The sequence below is a fragment of the Gadus macrocephalus genome, chromosome 7 (genome assembly GCF_031168955.1).
Source record: "Gadus macrocephalus chromosome 7, ASM3116895v1".
Classification (NCBI taxonomy): Eukaryota; Metazoa; Chordata; class Actinopteri; order Gadiformes; family Gadidae; genus Gadus; species Gadus macrocephalus.
Genome location: NC_082388.1, coordinates 20118807 through 20138648, shown reverse-complemented (window position 1 = coordinate 20138648; position 19842 = coordinate 20118807). Strand labels below are relative to the sequence as shown.

General features: G+C 48.8%; 1 protein-coding gene across 1 annotated transcript in view; it reads left to right on the top strand.

Moving 5' to 3' along the window:
• Nucleotides 1–13529, top strand: part of uvrag (UV radiation resistance associated gene) — a 73867-nt gene extending 60338 nt beyond the window's left edge. The window contains exons 14-15 of the mRNA XM_060057273.1: nucleotides 4589–4680; nucleotides 11094–13529. Of these exons, the coding sequence (XP_059913256.1) occupies nucleotides 4589–4680; nucleotides 11094–12036 (1035 nt within the window). The 3' untranslated portion in view covers nucleotides 12037–13529. The remainder of the gene's footprint in view (nucleotides 1–4588; nucleotides 4681–11093) is intronic.
• The last annotated feature ends 6313 nt before the right edge of the window (nucleotides 13530–19842 follow it).

Below are 19842 nucleotides of genomic sequence, written 5' to 3'. Positions count from 1 at the left end.
AATATAACGGGTCGTTGGCCTATCCCTTTGTTTCTTTAACAGAGATGCACTTCAGTTTTGCTACTGTCATTTCGGATAATAAATTCTTGTACATTTATATCTATGTCTCAATCACGGTAACCTAAAATGAAATATTGTAAGTGGCAGGCAACGTCCCCAGCTAGGATTTTCTGTTCATGTTTCCAATCTATAGAGTCCGACGTCTGTGTCCACCATATGATTTTGGCTCTGAAACCCAGTTTCCGGATTTCTGCACAGGGACATGGAAAGCAGTACACCTGGCCAAGCACTTTTCTTAGCAATCAGACACAGAACCTAATAGGTCCCCTGATTATCCTCTCTCGGGATAAGCTTAGACCCATGTACCTTGTCTATTCTTTACAGCGGTGGGCAATTGCACTCTTGATTGTAAATCGTATTGAAATAACGGCCGACATGGACAGGATGCGCAAAAGTTTGATTTCTGGAGAATTCTGACCCCTTGACACGCGTGAAACCGAACCCTCTGGAGGAAAAACGTCCGTGGTCGCCTGTCTCCGCGGTATCCCCCATTTCCAGGTAACACGGACGGACCAGCGCTTGTCAAACGACGCTAATAGCCAACACTTTCTGAGCTGTTGTGACTTCTCTGCTGACAAGCCACGGATCTCCCAGCGAACAAAACAAAGAACCCAGGAGGAGCCTGGGTTATTAGCGATGGGCTTTGAAAAGCCCCGGGGCCTGTCCAGCATCCCTGGCCCCCGGCCTGAGGGTGATTGGTACTGACAAATACGGGGAAACAGTAATACGTGGCATGAGCCTCGTTGTGTTTGTTTAGCCACTCCACAGAGCTCAGCGAGAGCACACAGGTTTTGTCAAATGATGGGTGGCATGTACTGTAAACCAACGGGTTCCCGCTGGCGCTAGTCAGCTGTGGTATGTTTACATGTGGTCAGGGACCCAGTGGATTGGCAGGGCCCGCGATGTACACAATCCAACATTCTTCTGGCTCTTTGTGATGGTGGGGGGGGGGGGGGGGGGTGAGGATGCAACCCAGATCTCTTGGTCAACACCGCTTGATTGCAAACTTCTTATTTTGCACAACAGACGCAACAGATGTGCACATTTCTAGCGCCCCCGTCCAAAAGCTTTTGAAGTGTGCACCTCAGTCGGTTTGGGGTGAATGGTCCAGCGTATACAGGGAGGGACCGAGCACAAAGGTGTGCACAGTGACGGGGAACCCTGGATGGATCTATTTCAGCAGGCATCATGAGAAAGAGACCCACTGCCCCCCCATTTCCCTCCCTGCCCTACCTCGGCTCGGTCCTCTCGCCTTACAGCCGCCATCAATGGGCCCTGGGAATTTCTCGCCACAATCTGTTTAGTTCGATTACAAAGAGCCCTGTGGCTAGGTCGAAGTGGACTTCCATACCGTGTACATGAGCACGCAACCTGGCCCAGCGAGCATTCTTCAGGGTGATGCGTGGAAGGGAAATGTGTAATGACAAGCTGTCTCATGTGGTCTGATTGGGAGCAATTAGTATGATTTCACCAGTGGTTGTTGATACAGTGGTGCTCCACATTTGTTGTGTATGTTATGTGCTCGGAATTATCCAAGTATTAACTTCTCATGTAGCCGCGATTTTTCTCTGGATGAGTCTTGTTTTTCACCTCGTCAAAAGTGACACAAACCCAAACAACTAATTGGGATCAGAGGAGGGGAACTGCAGCCTCCCAAGGAGCCGTTTGTTTTCTAACTCGCGTTGCAGATCCTTCGTGGTGCCTGCGAACGCAGAAGTAATCCGCCATTTCAATGTCTCGTACAACTTTGCCTAAGCCTGGTTTTCCCATGATGACACGCACCAACACATTGATGTTTGACTGTTTGTCTCGCACAACCTGCGAACAAGAGGGCGACTGTTTAAGCGGTTTGCTTTTCTCGTCAGCTAATGAAAAGGATACAGGTCTTCCTGCTCAACACCCACGTAGCGCCACCAAAGCCCAGTACCACCAGCCCCCCCGCCCTGACTGACTGCTCTGCTCCGAGTCATGAAACGAAGGTGGTTTCCACCAGCGAGGCCAGACCAGCGCATGAATATGGATAGTCTGGCAGGCTGAGCTCTTGGTCACACCCTCCCACAGCCCGCTATCCATCCAAACATTCTGGATGTGTTTAATACTGTTGATTACAATAAAGTATATCGGAGCCGCGTAGCGTTGTTAGCCCAATGCCTGTGATGGCGCTGCTGCTGCCAACCAAACACTTAGCTTAAGTGTTAGTGGCGCAAAGTGGCAGAGATTTGGCAAAGGCCTATTGTGTATTTGTCCGGGATTGAAAGAAGGTGAATAAATGAGGAACATAAGAAGACCATAGCGCAAATATTTTCCTGATAGGGTCTTGGGGCCAGCCGCAATCCTTTCCCTATGCCTCTCAATATGCACATGCGTTGCTCACGAGAACATCTCAGATTCCTCTTTGGGACAGCCCAATGATGTCACCTCTCACCTTGTCTTTATCCTTCACCTGTTTTTTTAACCCTTATAACGTATTTTTCATTAACCACAGGAGATACAATACTGAGGATACGCATAAATACACACTTGGTCTCTCTCTCTCTCGCTCTCTCTCTCTCTCTCTCTCTCTCTCTCTCTCTCTCTCTCTCTCTCTCTCTCTCTCTCGCACCACGTCCTGATCATCTAAGGATTTTATCTTGCATGCAGCAACGTCCCACACACACCTTCCCATCATGTAGTCCTTCAGCAAGTGGCATCAGAAGATCTATTAACTCCTTGACTTGGCTCCATGGCTCGCCTTAACAAAAAGAAAATCTCAAGGTATGTCCAGTGTATATAGTCTCACTTTGCCCAAGACATAATATTTACGTTGTTTGTACATGATTCATATCGGCTAAATAACTTGTTGAGACTTCCGTGGGATTCTCTCCTAGCCCTTATACGGTGGAGTCCGTTCCCTTCCTCAAACCGCCAGTACTATTGATGTTGGCCTGTGTTGCCTGCCGCCACCGGCAACAGCGGACAGGACCATGGCCGGCGCTGGGTCGGAGCGGGTTTACTCTAGGCGATGAATGCGCGTCTGTGTCGTCCTATTTCTGCTCGCGCTGTTTCAACACCCAGAGATTTGAGGTGTCACGCCGGCTCCCCGCTCCCCCACATCTGGTCTGCTCCTGAATAAAGCGCTGCTGTGTCGAAGATAGGAGGAATGATAACACCGTCGACGGTCGTGGGTCGGAAGAAACGGGGGAGGCAACACGCGACCGCAGTGCACACCCCCGAAGCACCCTGGGACATATTCTACCGACATGTGTATGAAAAGTACAGTTCATGTGAACACGCCTTCATACCGCGTGCACACACACACGCACGCACACACATGTACACGCATACATATGCAGCTGTTCAGATAGACGGGGATTAAAGCCCTGACGTTTAGACACACACACACACACGCATACACACACACACACGCATAGACACACACATCTGGCCTTTATGTGTTCTGGCAGTTGCTTGACTGTCTGTGTCGGAGCTAACGCCACCCTTCATGGCATTAATCAGGCTTTACAAAGACCGCAATGTACTGGGCCACATCCCTGACAGAGAGGAAACCCAACTGTGTGGACGCACTGTGATTGGGTGCCTGTGCTCCTTTTAAAAAACATTTGTCTCCCACATAAACGTGAGCAAAGAAAAATGGATACCACTGGTCCATAATGTCTCTATATATATGTGTGTGTGTGAGAGTGTGAGCTAGCAGGATGTTTTAACAGTGAGAGGATAGACTTTTGGCTGTTCTGTTTCCTTCATAATCAGAATCACATGCCCCTGTCACTTCGCCGTTCTAGCTATGACTGTGTGTGTGTCCGTATGTGTGTGTGGGTGTGTGTGTGCGCGGTCGTGGCGGTCGTGGTGCCCCTGTTGTAAAGAAACCAGATGTGAGCTGGCGGGGAGAAAGTGTGTGACAGAGGGTCCTGGGAGATTGTATACTCTGAACGTGAGGCCTGATGCACCAAGGCTGTTCGGCCCTACAGAGCCCACCCGTTACCAGGGGCAGCCTGTCGCCGTGGCGCTGTTTGTTTTTGTTTCGTTTGCTCCATTTTCTCCACTACACTTGATTCCGCGACCGCAAGATAAGATAGAGGCTAAGTCGCGCTGTGTTTTCTGTTTTAGGGGTTTACTCTATAATCATTCATCTGTTCCCATTGTGTATTTATCAAATGACCGTTTAAACATTGAGAGAGCATGTGTCGCAGCCCAGCGTCCTGCGCCTCCTGTCTCCCCCCACACACCTCACACATTAGCCCAGTCGCCCCTTATCAGGGAGGAATAACTGTTGTGTGTTCCCCGCTTGAGTAATAGTCTGATGGCTGGGAGAGAGAGGCTGATCTCACGCTGCAAAAATGTTGGACTTCAGCCCCGTCTGAGGTTTTGAACACTTGCCTGCCGTCTTCACGTGATGATGCACTGCTATGTGACCATCCTGTAGTGTACAGTATGGAGTGGGGGGGGGGGGGGGGGTTAAGATACTGTTCAATAGATGTGACCGTGTGTGTGGGTTTTAAAGCTCTTGTTTTCTCTCTCTCTCTTCCAGCTGAGATATCAGCACGGCTTATCCACTCCAGACCTGAGTCAAACGCTGCCTAACCTGAGGAACTTCCTGGAGCACGGCCTGCTGGTCAGATGGTGAGTCTCCGGGGGCAATAGTGGATGGAAACACATCAACTCGTGTCCTTATTGACTATTCACTCGCAATAGTTGATACATTAAATCACTCATTTTTATAGACAGAAGTAAATTGGCAATTAATGGTTATTACTGAGTGTTCTATGCTAATAATTAATCTTATGGTAACCTATTACACATGAGTGAACAGTACAATGATAAAGTTAAATTTATTTTACATGAACAGGTACAGGTACATTTAACCTTGATGTTAAGTTAACAAATTGGCATGCATAAATGATCTCCCGGTGCCTTTCCTTTCCATTATTAAATCAATCAAACCTCTGCAACATCTGCGATGTGACCAGATTCGCTCCGACTGCAAAACTCGTTCAGGGGGAATCTCTGGAGATCCGGCGGCTCGAGTGTCCGTTCTGTACTCGCCACTTGTTTTACAACAATCTTTTCTACCCCTGCCTCCAAAATGTTTCTGCCCTCGCCAATAAGGTGAGCGCCGGTGGCTGGGTGCGGGCCTTTGTACCGCGGTGTGGAATGCTTAGATCCCCCGCTCACACTGCCGGTAGAGTCTCCTGGCCCGTGAGTAACCCTACAGTTAAACCTCGGGAGTCGGTCAGCGTCGGCCCGCCGCCGTATGGAAGTCTAGCCTTTGATCTCTTCCTCCCGGGGTCAGCAAAGGGGAAAATGTGTACTGCACACGTTAATTGAATAACCTTTTGTTTTGAAAGGGAAGACGCCACGCAAAGCCCGGGCCTTTTCGAATCAACCCCGTCCAAGTCCAACCCCTGAACCCCCACCTCAGTCCAAATGGGAAGTGGGGGTGCCTGAAGTGAGATTAGATGAAAGCCTTGGCTCGTCTACCCCCGGTGCAAAGGGGGAGGAGCTAGGTGTGTGTGTGTGTGTGTGTGTGTGTGTGTGTGTCTATGTGTGCACATCGCAGTAAAGTGAAGTGTAGCAATTCCACGGCTGCTCGCCACAGCCACGCTCCCGGTCGACGACGAGGCCTTGGGGACGGGAACAAAAGGCGCTCTGTGTTGATCCGGGAGCCTCGGCAGTCTCTCGGTTACCTTCCCCTTCTCCCGACTCGGTCACACTCGGGCAGGAACACATGCTTCTGGTCGACGCGCGCAGGTTGGCATGCGTCCCGACTGCAGATCTGCATGTGGTTCGGATACTTGGCCCCCAGAGGGGATATAACCGGTGGCAGATCACAGTCACCCAGGCTGTCTGACCACAGTCAGACTTTTTCCAAACTCTGGGGGCAACGTTGTTTGAGAGCTCATACATAGTTATGTGCATTTTGAAAAGGCACGCTTCATTCGAGAGCTTCAGCAGCAGCAGCAATGGGAAGAACTGAAAGCCTGCTGCCTTTACAAGCGCCAGGAGAAGAGGCAACGCAGCCTTCTGCCAAGAGGACTTTATTAATGTACTGCTTCCAACACTGGAAAGCCCTGGCAAAAACACTGGTCAAGGAGATGGGCCAGGATATTTTGTCGTTACAATGTTTGCTGAAATATGCAGTTTTCATATCCATAACAGCCGTGCATGAGCTCTTCCCTCATCTTTTATCATCTCAAACCACTTCCACCTAGCTTGGAAATAAACTAAGTAACTCTTGATTAACTTTTTGATATCCTATTTCTAGTACATCCCTATAAGAAGGTTAGGGCAGTGGCAGGCAGTGAACAAGCATTCATGCTCATGTCCAGCTGATGTCCAGCTATTTCTCTGCCCTATGCAAGTGGATGGATATGTGTCCAGCAATAATAGTCTTCGGGATCATAGTGATTCCATTCATCCTGGTGACCGCTGTAAAATACTGAACTTCAAGAGGTGTGCCGACTTCAGCATGACCGTTGAAAAGCTGATATCGATACCAATATACATAAATAGAAGTGAAACCAATCTCGGTCACTGCACATCACAGTGTAAGGAGGCACAGGATCGCATGTCCTATTTGTACGTCTCCCAGACTCTGAAGGACATAGCACGGCGGTTATATGGCGAATCTATTAACCGAGGAAGAGAGACGAGAGAGAGAGAGACGCTACCCAAAACCTCCTGTCTACATAAACAGAACAGTCTGGTGGGAATTACAACAAGACAAGTTCAACGTGCTCCACACACCTGCCACTCGGCGTTCTGAAGCCTGGAGTCTGGCACGGGTTCAGACGGCCTCGCGGCCCAGCCGTCACACAAAGGAGAGGGTTGAGGGGGAGGAGAGGTGTGGTGCGGAAACACAACAGAGACGCTCGATGTCTAAGCCGTGTCTGGACATTGTGCCTCTCAAGGCCCAGAGCGGAAGGGATGAAGACGTCTTCCCGAACCGCAGCCAAGAGCCGTCAGTCTGTGAACGTGTCTTTGAATCTTTCGCAGCGAGTCAGATTGGTCCATGATTTTATTTGTTGAGAATCGGTACAGCCCAATTACCATGTGAAAGGTGGTGTAGGTAAGATTCGAGAGTAGTAAAGTTCCCTCCCTTCCTGCCTTTCTCAGGCATTTTGAGGTGTTGCTTTTCACGCATCTGGGATTGACAGGCAAGATGGATTCCAGGACCCAGAGATATGAGCAGGGAGCAGGCGCAGTCAACTCAGAACGGAAATTCTCGCAGCACATTTCTCTCACTAATGGATGTAGGGAGGCTGTCATTTCTAACTAATTACACTCAAATAAAAGTTCATCCATCTTACCTACTGCCCCTTTTTGTGGGCGGAGCACAAAGTAGAAAAATAATGGAATGTTATTTTTAGAAGTTAAATGACGACATCATGACCTGTGATGGTTCTTCGTCAGTGCATGATAAGAAGTAATATCTGTGACCACAAATTGTCCTTTGAAGTATGCACAATGTCCACGATTCTTTTTGGAATTTTTTGTTTACTCTAATAGGGAAATTGTGCGTATGTGTGTAAGGCCTTGTACATATGCATGGGTGTGTCTTATTGAACATAGTTCTTTCCCCTAAGGGATGAGGAAGTAATGCAGCTCGTATATTTTCGGCAGCATACGTTCGGAGAAACATGCCCCATAACTATAAATCTGACTTTACTGCAGAGACCACTTCACAGTCCTAATACTATAGACCACTGATGTTGGCCCCATTCATCACTGATCAGCAAAAATAACAAAACCCCACTTTTGCTCCATTAACTTTTTAATATATTTTTGCTTTTTGCTTTTGATTAGTCCCTCAACCTGCTGCCGTCAATACATCATGTCTGACTACACCTTATTAGCAGTGATAAACGAAAGGCATGTGTCTAAATGACAAAGGTGTTGGATGTTGTTAAAAGAATGCAATGCATTGCTGTGTTGATTTAGATCAAATAGTTTAACACTACTACCTTCAAAGACCTCAATCTGTTGCGTGTAGTTAATATAATGAAATCCTTTTTATATTGGTGACTTCATTTTAGACCATCTTAGTTAAGTCAAAATGATGTGTTAACATGTAGTGTTTGTTTTGGCCCAATATCCTGGCATCTTGCAGGGCTTTGCACATGGATGGTCTCTTATGTCCGTTATGCCTGCCTAGGAATGATTTTGACTTGCGTCATTCCCAGACTTTACATTGAGTGCACCAGGTTTGTCTTCAGCAACAGAAAGGAGAAGCGATCAAAGAAATGCCTGTTTGAGGTACAACCCTGTTCTTGGCTCCACATATCCGGTGTTCAGCCTGAAGATTTGGCTAGAGACCTCAATTATGAAATGGAAGCCTTGTCAGGAACATTCACCAGGGATGAGGCCTCATTTAAAAAACATTACGCTTTTCTAGGACATGGTGAGTCAGTGGGCTGTGTAGCCGTCCACTGGGCACTTTGGTGTTGTTTGTTCCTTACATGTTGGGTGTGAATATGTCTGCAGCTCACCACTGGTGGAATAGTGGCCATACCTCAAAAGTAACAAGGACCTGCTGCATTAAGCAGGCTCTAGTACATCTTATCAATGAGCTCATTTACTATCTACTCCTAACGTCTCAGAAATGTTGGATCACCGGTGAAATGCGGCTTTGCTTTAACTGCCTGTTGCAAATCCAGGCCATAAAGAAGTTGTATGAGCAGGCATCTGCCCTAGGTTTCTGAGCCAGGATCTCCAATGCTTCCATCCGTCTCGGTGTAACAAACAGACCCTCCAGTGAGTAATATGTTGTCATTGACACTGGGGCAAATTAACAATTAAATAGCAAGTTTAATGGGGCATTGGTTACTCTGCCTCATAAAGGGTAATCGCTTCAGTGCTGTTACCATGAGAACATCCACTTGTCAAAAGAATAGACTTATGCTCTTTTTTATTAAACACAAAGACCTTAACAATGGTCTCAGCCTCTCTGATTCCCATACGCCTGGTCGCCCCTTTCCACATTTGTAAACCTCAATTCGATCCTTCTCAATGTTCTTGACTCCTTCCCACTTAATTGTGTTCTGTTTGACGTTATGACCCAGTGCTCATAATGAGCCACTAAGTTTGCGGTAAATCAAAACATTGCGTCCCTGTGGGCAAAAACATCTAGGCTGTCTATTCCACCCATTGAGTATTTTTGTGTTCTCCATCAACCGAGGTGTTGAGGAGTGTGTTTTCAATCTTACCCTTGTGCTAAATGGAGGCCTGGCCACGCTCTATTGACTGTGGCCTCAGAACGATGTGTCATGATGGACACGAGCTGCCAAGACCAGAACATTCAGTCATCGGTTTGGCTGCATGAAGAGGGGGCATTCCCAGAATGGCAACCCGTTGGCCTCGTGTACTGAACACAATCCCACTTGGCCGTGCAACCGTCCTGCGTTCATCCATGGGTTGAGCCGAGGTGGTGAGCGGGAGGAACGGGTGTTCCTCGGGTCGATGGCGTACCCATGCTGTGGTAGCCCAAAGCGTGGAGCACTCCTTCTCTTTCATCAATCAGGTGCTTTGAAGTCCACACAGGCAACCCTTGTGCTTCCTCTGACGTCCCTGCATGTGTCGGAACAAAGTCTTCAACCCGGGGTCACAGGGGCGCATGGTATCTAGGCCCCCCCTTCATCATGTGCTGACGGTTGGGGATCTCTCCATCATAGTTTACCTTTTTAATCTTCTCTGCGAGCTGCATCTAGCACCTCACCACCACATCTGCCGTCCATGTGGGTTCCTCTGACGTCACACGGTCAAAGGAACCTTTCCGACAATCTTAGTTTGGAAACTGGCTTGAATATCCGACCATTTTGTATTTCTATTCGCTGATTCAATGGGTTGTAATTTAACTTGTGTAAGCATTGATGGTGTGCGTCCGTCGGTGCTCGTGTGCGGTTCATCACCACGGTTCTGTGCGTTCTGTTTCTACAAAGCCAGACCGTGGTGTATTGGAGAAACAAACCGAGGGCAGAAATGTTCACAACAAGGCTGAGTGTTGAGTGTTCAGACGTCACTAACTTCTCTCAACTCAACGATGGAATGCACTTATCTGATGGCATCGCAGGGGGAAATCATACCGAGAAATTCATTTGAGGCTGGGCATCCGAGCTGTTTATCGATGGATTCTGCTGTTGTCTGGAAGATGTATGGGAGCTTATACAACACTGGAACATATTGCAAACCACTGGCATCACATGAGTGGAAGCGCCATCACTTGCTATGCTATTGGTTAACCAGTCACATGTGGATGTCAGGGTAGGACAGAGGGGGGGGGGGGGGCCCTGCCTCACCTTTGACCCCTCTCCCCCCTAACTCCTCTGGAGCTTTGGCTACTCTGAGAGGTTAAGCACACTGCTAAGTACACTGCTGAGGTATACATGATCCGGCCTATCGAAAGAGACCTTGGGACCCCCTATTTAATCTGATTGATGGCTCACATTCAGCTTGGGTGGGGCTGTGTGTGTCCCACGTCGCTCGTCAGTTAGTATCTGTTATATTTGCACGCTCGGGTGGACGTCTTCTGCAAACTTTCCAATTGTTGGGGGGGTGGTGGGGGTTGAATGTAGTCACAGGGGCTGAGAAAATGGTTGGCTTTCCTTTGTATCACAGAATGATTTGTAAAAGCTCTGCAGCTGTGCCTATACTTTATCATGGCGTTAGGGTGGTGGTCGAGGAAAATGGGGGGGGTAGAGGGACAGATGAGGTCCGTGAGGGGGGGGTCTTTCTGGGATTCAGGGGCCCCTCGGGGGCCTCCCCCTCGACTGGACCTGTGCTCCGTGCTCATTGCCCGTGACAAATGTTTTATGACTGCATTGCATCAATCCACAGAATCGACGATGCACGCAGATGATTGAAACGCTTTATATCGTATGTTTTCGATTTTATTTATGCGTTTCCCCTCATCTTGAGTACATCTTGAGTTATATCACCGGCAACGGGTTCCATTGATGGCCTGCTAGTTTAAATGTATCCTCCTCGCGATTTAAACAATTGACCTTTTTCATTTTTTCCTTTGCCTCCTCCCTCCACAGCGACCAGCACTTTGTCTCCAGCGCCATCCCGGTTCCGGTCAAATCCCAGCTCAGCGTGTCGGCCATGTCGGAGATGGGCTACCCCTGCCACACCAGCTCCCCGGAGAGAGGCGTGAGGAAGAGGGCCAGCTCGGAGACGGACAAGCTCAAGTACAAAGACGGCGCCGTGCCAAGCTACGACATGGCCATGGGCGAGCAGCCGGCGGCCGCCGGGGGCCCCACGCAACCCTCCCCGAAGCCCCTCTCCTCCTCCCTGGACACAGCCGCGCCACTGCGCACCCTGTCGGAGGGTCTGGAGGTCAAGGAGCAGGGAGGCAGGGGGGGATCCGGGGACGAGGCAGCTGAGTGTGTCGGGGAGGAGGAAGTAGCGGCGGAGGTGGTGGTGGTGGCGGCGACGGAGCAACAAGGAAGCAGCGAACGACGGGTTCAAGGCAACGAGGGAACGATGGAGGAGGGAAGGGAGATGGAGGAGCCGGGGACCACCGGCAGCACCTTTGACCCGAATCCGGCTGCTCAGGCTGGGGTGGAGGCCCTCGCAGAGGAGGGGGGGCAGCAGGCGGCGCCTGGCAGTCAGCCGACGGGGGCCATGAACGGCACGCTGACCCCGGGACAGGACCTGACCGGCGGGGCGGACGGCTCCGGCCCGGACCTGCGCTGCTCGGTGGAGCAGGCGGAGGAGATCATGGGCACGGAGGCCACGGGGCTGGGGCTGGGGCTGGGGCTGCGGCTGGGCGGCGGTAGCGGTGGCCACGGCGGCGGCGGCGGGGCGCGGCTGGACGACTACCCCTGCATCCCGGTGGAGCACGCGGTCGCCGTGGAGTGCGACGAGCAGGTGCTCGGGGAGCTGGACGCCGCCGGCTTCGAGGAGTTCTCCCGCCGCATCTACGCTCTGAACGAGAACATGCCCAGTTTCCGGAGGCCACGCAAGAACTCCGACAAGTGAGGCGGCGGCGGCGGCGGCGGCGGCGACGGAGCTAAGTGGAAGAGGAGGATGTGGAGGGGGGGGGGGGCCCGGGGTTGGTCTTCCAGGGTCCTGGACGTGACGACGGGTCGGGGACCTGCTTTAAGAAAGGAGGCGGTCCCCCAGTGTGACTCCCTGTTTCATGCATCATAGCGTCAACACACATTGGAAAGATACTGGGACGATGACCAATTTGCACTTCTTGTAAAGCTTCTACAGTAATTCCTTCAATATAATGCAGTTTAAGGCAGTATTGGGTCAGTAATCAAAGAAAATATATATTTTATTTTTTTGCCCTTTATTTATCTATTTCTTTTATAAAGTATTTTTTATCCTTTTTTTTTTCTTTTCTTTTTTTCTATAGATCAAATAAATTATCCCTGAGTGATTGATTAGAGGCTGTTGTTGTTACCCCGAACCTGTGGTTTTTAACTTCATTAATGATGTATAACTTAATGATTATAAGCCACTAAAGTAAATTAGCAACCACTTCAATGAAAGCTGTACTTTGTGTCAGGAGAACAACATTAGAGGATTCCTTCATCCTAGTTTGTTGTTCTTCTCCGGTCCTTCTCCGGTCCCAACTGTAGCAGACACTTTCACGTATGATAATTTTGTCATCTTTCCTTCTCCTCACAACAAAACTGCTGGGCATTGATCATGGCATGAAACGCGCCCTCTCTCGCTAAAAGCTCAGGTGGCGGTCAGTCCAAGGAGCAGTGGGGTTTACTTTGTGAGGTCTGACCCTGTAACCGTTTCTGGATGGTTCAACACGCTCAGGACTGGAACATTACCTCTGTGATACCATTCAATGCTAAATAACAAGCCTAATACATAGAGAAGGAAAGCAAAATATTCGAGATCCTGTGTCTGAGGAGCACTATTCGAACTGAGATTTAAAGCTCTTGATTTGGAAACTACCTGACTTGGCTCAAACACAAGCCCCCACTGTTTCCATTACTTGTGCTTTTCAACTGTAGATGCAAATATCACTCAGATGCTTCCCACTACCCTGGCCTTTGTTCTGTGTGTGCGTGTGTGTGTGTGTGTGTGTGTGTGTGTGTGTGTGTGTGTGTGTGTGTGTGTGTGCGTGTGCGTGCAAGCGTGCTTGTGTTCCCACCAATGACCTTTTGGGACAGTGTTGGCCAGTCGATCCAGTGCCTGATGATTTCAAAGTGAGGTGGGAGGTCAGTCCCTCGTCCAAACACTTGACACGATATTAACTGTCCTACACTGCATTTCCCAGCCCCCTTGGGTCAAACCTGGGGGAACGGCTCAACGTTGTCTCCTACTTCTCCACCAACAGCAGCAAACGGCACATGGCAGGGAACGGTGCAATGTTATCTGTTTATTTTTTTCCATCCTCAACTTTGTTTTCCCATGTTCACCTTTTTTGTGTCGTTCTTAGGATTTAATATCAATGTTAATGTCAGCGCGTCACAATTGCCCATTTCCCCGGACCCCGAAAAATACGGTTGTAATTACCTGTGTGTATTCTATTCAGATGTCCCTCTCAGGCCTCACATGTTAAAAGCAAGAATGTGATTTAACTAACCCCATCACCCCTCAGGACATCTACGTGTTATTAATGAACTTGCGTTGTTGGACTGGTATCCATTAGCAAATATTCCCCTTCTATTTATCTCCCTCGGCGACCATGTGCGTCTTGTTTCAAAGGAAGTTGATTTTCCACCATTTTTCTTTTTCCCCTTCCCCCATGCGCAGGGGAAGTCATTAATTCGTATTGTTCCGTGTAATGGCAACACACCTCAACAGTCCTATATACTATATGAATGAACCACGGAATGTTTTTATTGGATGGAGTCTGAGGCGTGCCTGTAGCCTATTGGTCAGGTGCCGTGACCAACCAGATGGAGTCCTCATTAGGATCAACAGGCTCATTACCATGTAATACTGCTTTACAGTAATTGACCATTTCTGTATATGTATGTGTGTATATATATATATATATATATATATATATATATATAAGCATACACACGCATACACACACACTTTTCTATGGAGGGTGATTTGTTATTAAAGACCAGCCATTGGCACGGATGCATCCTGCTTGTACTTTTTATTCTCTAGAAAGGTATCTATGTTGAAAGGAGAGTACACCAATGTATATAAATAATAAATATACAATTTATTCTACCAATTTGTTCAGCTGAAACTCAAATAATGTTATTTTCAAACATGTAGTCTACTTAGTTGTGTCTTAGACATAGACACAAATATAATGATTTAGATTAAGCTTTCTATGGGTTATTGTCATTGTGTGATAATGGTTTTCTAAATGGCAAGACGATGACTCAGAAGACTAGTAGTATGAAGAAATCAATTGTCTTGTTTACAGCGGTTATCTCGGACAGACATGGAGCGGTCTTCTATGACCGATCAGTCTGAACATATTACTAAATTCTCCAAATGGAAAGGTGACCAGAGGCTATGCTTTTTATGTTTTCTTCATTATATCTATGCCATACTAGATAATGGATATTATGGCGAAGCCATAGAAATACTCTATGCTTGCATTCAAACTGAACTGGAAGCAGAGATTCATCCTAAAAGACAGGTTTTTTTTTTTGTTTTTTTTGTGCCACTGTTTTCAAAGTGAATACACAATGTTGAAATCACAACAACGTATAAATCACAACAAAGTTCTAGATTTTGCCTTCCCCTCCGGTGTAGCACACCACCACAACCACAAAGTCAACCAGAATGTATTTACCGTATTCTATAGATAACTTCGCTGCTTAGATTTCCTTGACAAGTCGGGGTAAACGGAGGAAGTCTGGTCCGACCGTCTGCATCTATACGTTTATCATTTTACATCGTCATAAGGAACGCGGGAAAAGAAAGACCAGACACTGCTGTTTTCCTTTTTACATAAATCCATGTAGATATTGTACATAATGTTCCTTTAAAAAGTTGTATTATAAAAAATAAAACTTTAATATAGGAATATAAGGAAAGAAAACTTCCTGTCCGATGAGATTCCCTTTCCCTGTTGTGATTTTAACACAGCCTTTGGATCCTATCTCAGTTTTAAATCATGTCTGATGACCGGATCGAGCAAGTTTTACTGTCGCTGTCGCAGTTTTACTGGCGATCTCAGCCAAAGATGGCTGAGATCGCTTCCGCCTTTCTCAAAAATGGTCAGTCTGGGAACCAGCTGGAGTCGTAAAATCACACACAGACCTCCATCTGAGCCCAGGACCTGATGTGAACCACATCTCTCTGAATCAATGAAACCCAACCCCCTTCTTATCTTTATTTCATTATGCAAATAGCCTCACCAGCTTGACCCAACTAGGTTGTTTTCCTCCATGTCTGGGGGATAATGTATCGGCCTATTTACAATAAGCTCCCTTACAACTCAATCCCCCCCATTCGAAGATAACGGCCTTCTCCAGCTTTTTCGCTTCGTCGAGCTCCCTCTTTTAAACGTTCTCAAGCGCGGTTCAGACTTTATTTTCCTTCATCCACCTTCAGCCCAGCTACGAGTACATCTGTGTGCATTAGTACATTAGCGGCCGATGAATCCCCTCAGTGCGCACCGGTTTTCCAGACTCGACGTGAAGCAGGGTCCCTGTGCTGCTGGAGCCCATAAGCCTGCGGTCTCCCTGGCCGCACGGTGTCTGTGCACTCACCACTAAGCCCCTTCAGGTGTCGAAAGGCCGCGACGGAAAGAGGCCTCAGCCTCCTCACCCCCCACCCCCCTCTCTCTCAGGGAATGTCACCTTAAGCGGTCAGAGAGAGGGGGGGGGGGGGGGGGGGGGGAGTCTGAGGCCTCTTTCCCTCTTACCTCCCCCCATTTCAAGGATTGACACCTTGTGTGGTCAGAGAGGGGGGGGAGGGGGAACTGATGTCGTTATGGCAACTGGACCCGGATGATGAGGACGAAGGTGGGAAGGCGCTCTGCGACAGGTGCAACAGGGACTTTTATTATGTATTTCACCCAATACCTGGTGGTGGACAGGCGACCAAAAGGCAGCAGAATGAGTGTTGGGTGCTGGGTGTGGGGGTGTGTGGCGGGATTAAGCCCCACCACACCATCAGAAGAGTTTTCTTTCCCTGTTCTTCCCCCCCAGCTACGCAATGTCGCTATGCTTGAGCCCGCGTGCGAGATACCAGAGTCCTGACTTGTCACGTCTGCTACACTGCTCTCCGTCAGAAACACCTCGCAAAGTACACACTGGATCCAACGCCAAGGGCCCCGCCACTCGGCCCCATGTCCCTCGCCTTCAGGGTTGTGTGTGTGTGTGTGTGTGTATGTGTGTGTGAAACCTATGTTCTTTTCCTCCTTTTCATTTCCCTCAGGGCAGTGAATGCACAGATGATCCTGTCTCCGGATAATTTAATCAGAGGGACTATCTGCCAATTTGAATTTCCGTCAAAATATACCTGTTTTAATTCCCTTTTCGGGGGGACCCCCATCGTATTGAAACAGAATTCCTCGTTGTTTTTTGTCTCCCTGGGCACCAGAGTGGACGAAGAACATAGGCCTCGCGGAAATGGAGTCCATCATGCGAGTGAAAGCAGCGAGGCCTGTGTCTAATCACACTGACCCGCTCCACAAGCCGTGGAGGTCCCACCGGTCGCTCTGCTGTTCACCTGGTCCACCAGTCCACCCCCTGTTTGCTTACTGTGTATCAGCACACATCCTCTGGATAATCATGTCCGAACCACACAGCTCCATAACATGACCCACACATTGTACTCTCCAGTCGATGACCTCATACAAACCAGAGCCATATGGGATAAATTTCAACAACGCAACACAAGAATCGAGTAGAAGCCAGAGAAGCCAAAAACAGCCAACACCTGAAGATTAATTTCCTTTGCAGGCAATAAGAGTCCTATTATCGTGAAATTGGTGTAATTCTATGACATAACCCGGAGCTGATCGTGTCCTGAAACATGGATGTCAGGCGTGCCGACAGGGCTGAGAAACATGCGTTGATCGCTCTGATGTTACACTTCAGAATGACGCAACTCAAAACACTCTGAGCCTTCTGATCCTATCGCCCAGCAAAGAGGTGTACAAAGTGGCTCACACCAACAAGCAGAGCTGAAACTCAATATGACCACTCGGTGAAGCTGTGCAGAATGCTGCTGAGACATATCGCTGCAAGGGGTTTTGTCTGGAGAATGGAAAATTAGGTCTTACATTTATTCCAAAAAAAGTATTGCATTATTATTTTTGGGAGGTTTTGGCATGGATTATCTGTCAGTCTGTGATATAATTACGTTCATAAATCCTACACCTAAATTCAGGCCAATCAGAAACCAGCACTTCGAACGAACACTTCCAAAATTTTTAACTTCACACCATTGGTAAGATACGACCAAGGTACTTTTTATTTAATTGTCATAAAAAATATATATGTGTGGAATTTCTTTTTGTTAGAAAGCACAATTACAATGAGGTCAGCAATGTTGCCTCAGGAGGACAAGTGGAAATCTTGTCTATCGTGGCGCCCTCGCTGAACATAATGATTACACTGGACAGATAAGAGGCCTGGACGGCGTCTCACTCCTCCTCTGAACGCCCAGACTCAAGAAAACGCTCTTATTCATTAGCAAGCAGAGACCTTATACTGCTATATATTACACTGTACAACTGCTTATGGCTGGATTACAGACCCTATATGGGGATTGAGGAGGCTGGGTTACAAGTGCAGAGGGAGCACTAGCACCTTGGTGGTGTCTCTTAAGTGCAGGAGCAGGCCCCAGAGACTGGCCTGGCTTAGCCCATGCAGCCATGTGTTCACAGAGCCCTGGTAACACCGTGCGCAGTCACCTGCTCAGCTGCTTAAGCCATCTCAGCATCCAGCAGCAAATACCTGCCTGGAAGGGAAAAAAAAAAACTTCCTTGGAAGAAGAAGAAGAAGAAAAATCCATCACGATGTTTCAAAATGCAGACCGGGATACGTTCTGCCTTCAGACGAAGGCAAAACGTTTCTTCTTCTTCTTCTTCTTCTTCTTCTTCTTCTTCTTCTTCCAAGGAAGGTTCTTTATTTATAGCCTCAGACTTGACTCGCTCCGCGGGATACATTGCGTCGCTTCTCCATGCCAAGTGAAAGGGCGGCAGAGGCGCCGGGCAAACCGTTTACGGGTGTATAAAATATTAGCGTATAAAACACAAGCGCTGGGATACCACACCGAGCGTGAAGGCGACCTTGTGGACCTCGTGAAAGGTAACCCGCCCAGCGGGGGGGGGGGGGTGATGTCATGGCGTGGAGGCTTTGAACAGCCTGGGCTCAAGGCGTGCAGTAAGGGGGTGGCGTTCCGGTGACGTCGCCCTTCGCCGACACCTGACATGTTACACGAGCACGTCAGGCGATCAATCTTCAGAGGGACAATGGGGGCTGAAACATACAGCTACACACCTGCAAGCCAACAATGGGTGGGACAATAGCAGCAGAAGAGGGAGGGATTAGGTTCTGGAACGGAAGACATTTTTAATGGTGTTCGTGTTTTACAGGTGTAACCGAGGTGTTCGTCCATTCAAGGTGCATCTGTTTACCGGTTTCCAATGCACACTCTTCTGAGTCAGACGCTGGTGCGTGGGTCATGGGTGATGGGGAACAATAGAAGCACCACTTCTGATGATGCATTACGTAAGGCCGCTAGACTTCTGCACAGCTCCGGAGTAAACGTAAAGTCTGGAGGGCCTGCCTGTGCCATGAATAACATTATGTTGCCGGCCGTGTTGACATGTCGGAGCGAGGGATTGGCAGGCTTGGTGTGTAAAAGATACATCGGCCAGGTTGTGAGACTGGGCTCTGACGTAGACGTGTAAGTAACACATACCCTCTGGTGTGTTGTCGGACGGTGGGTCTGGGTCCGCATTTCCCCAAGAGGAAGGAAACGCTCTCGCCATTAGTGACCCATTACGTCAGAACCAACCCAAGCCTAATGAGGAGCGGATACAGATGGACAGGTGGAGGGGCTGACAGATGAGTGGACAGACAGACAGACGGACAGACAGAAAGAAGAGGTAGCTAGACAGATGCATTGTACAGGCACGGACGGACGGACTGACCGACAAATACATGGAGGCGCTAACTAATAAATAGACTAATGGGTAGACTTCCAGATAAAAACAGGGAGACAGACGCAGATTAACGCCCAGACAGACATACTGCCCTCTAGACAGGTAGACAAACACAGATGAACAGCCAGACAGGTAGACAGAGAGGTAGACTGATAAACAGATTAACGGCCAGGCAGACAAAGTCAGGGACACAGAAACAGACGGGGAGAGGATCCTCTTGCGGGGACCAAAGCCACATCCTGTTGTGTGAACCTCCGTAGCCCGGTCCCCCACACCTGGCCCACCGCAGGCTCTCCTCCTCCGCCTCCTCGCGGTAATGAAACACATGTGGAGGCGTCACGAGTGCCCGTCCAACACCAGCGCTCATCCGGGAAACTCTTAAAACACTGTGGGGAGCCATTAAGGATGTTCTTGTTGGCTAATTGCTCTTATTAGCCCAGCATCGGAGATCTGGTGGGGAGATGAATCTTTATAGACCCCTCTGTACTCTCTCAGGACCCCGGGGGGGCCACAGGGGGACATCTCTTCACAGGCCAGGGAGAACATGAACAAGAGGAGGAAGACGGAGGGTGAGAGAGAGAAGGACTAATGGAGGTCCCATCCGCGGTTTTTATGTGGGAGCTTGAGGCCAAACCATGTGTGAGTGTGTGTGTGGGCGCACGCGCATCTGTGTCGGCTGTGTGTTTGTGCTTCTGCGTGTGTATGAGTGTGTGCGTGAG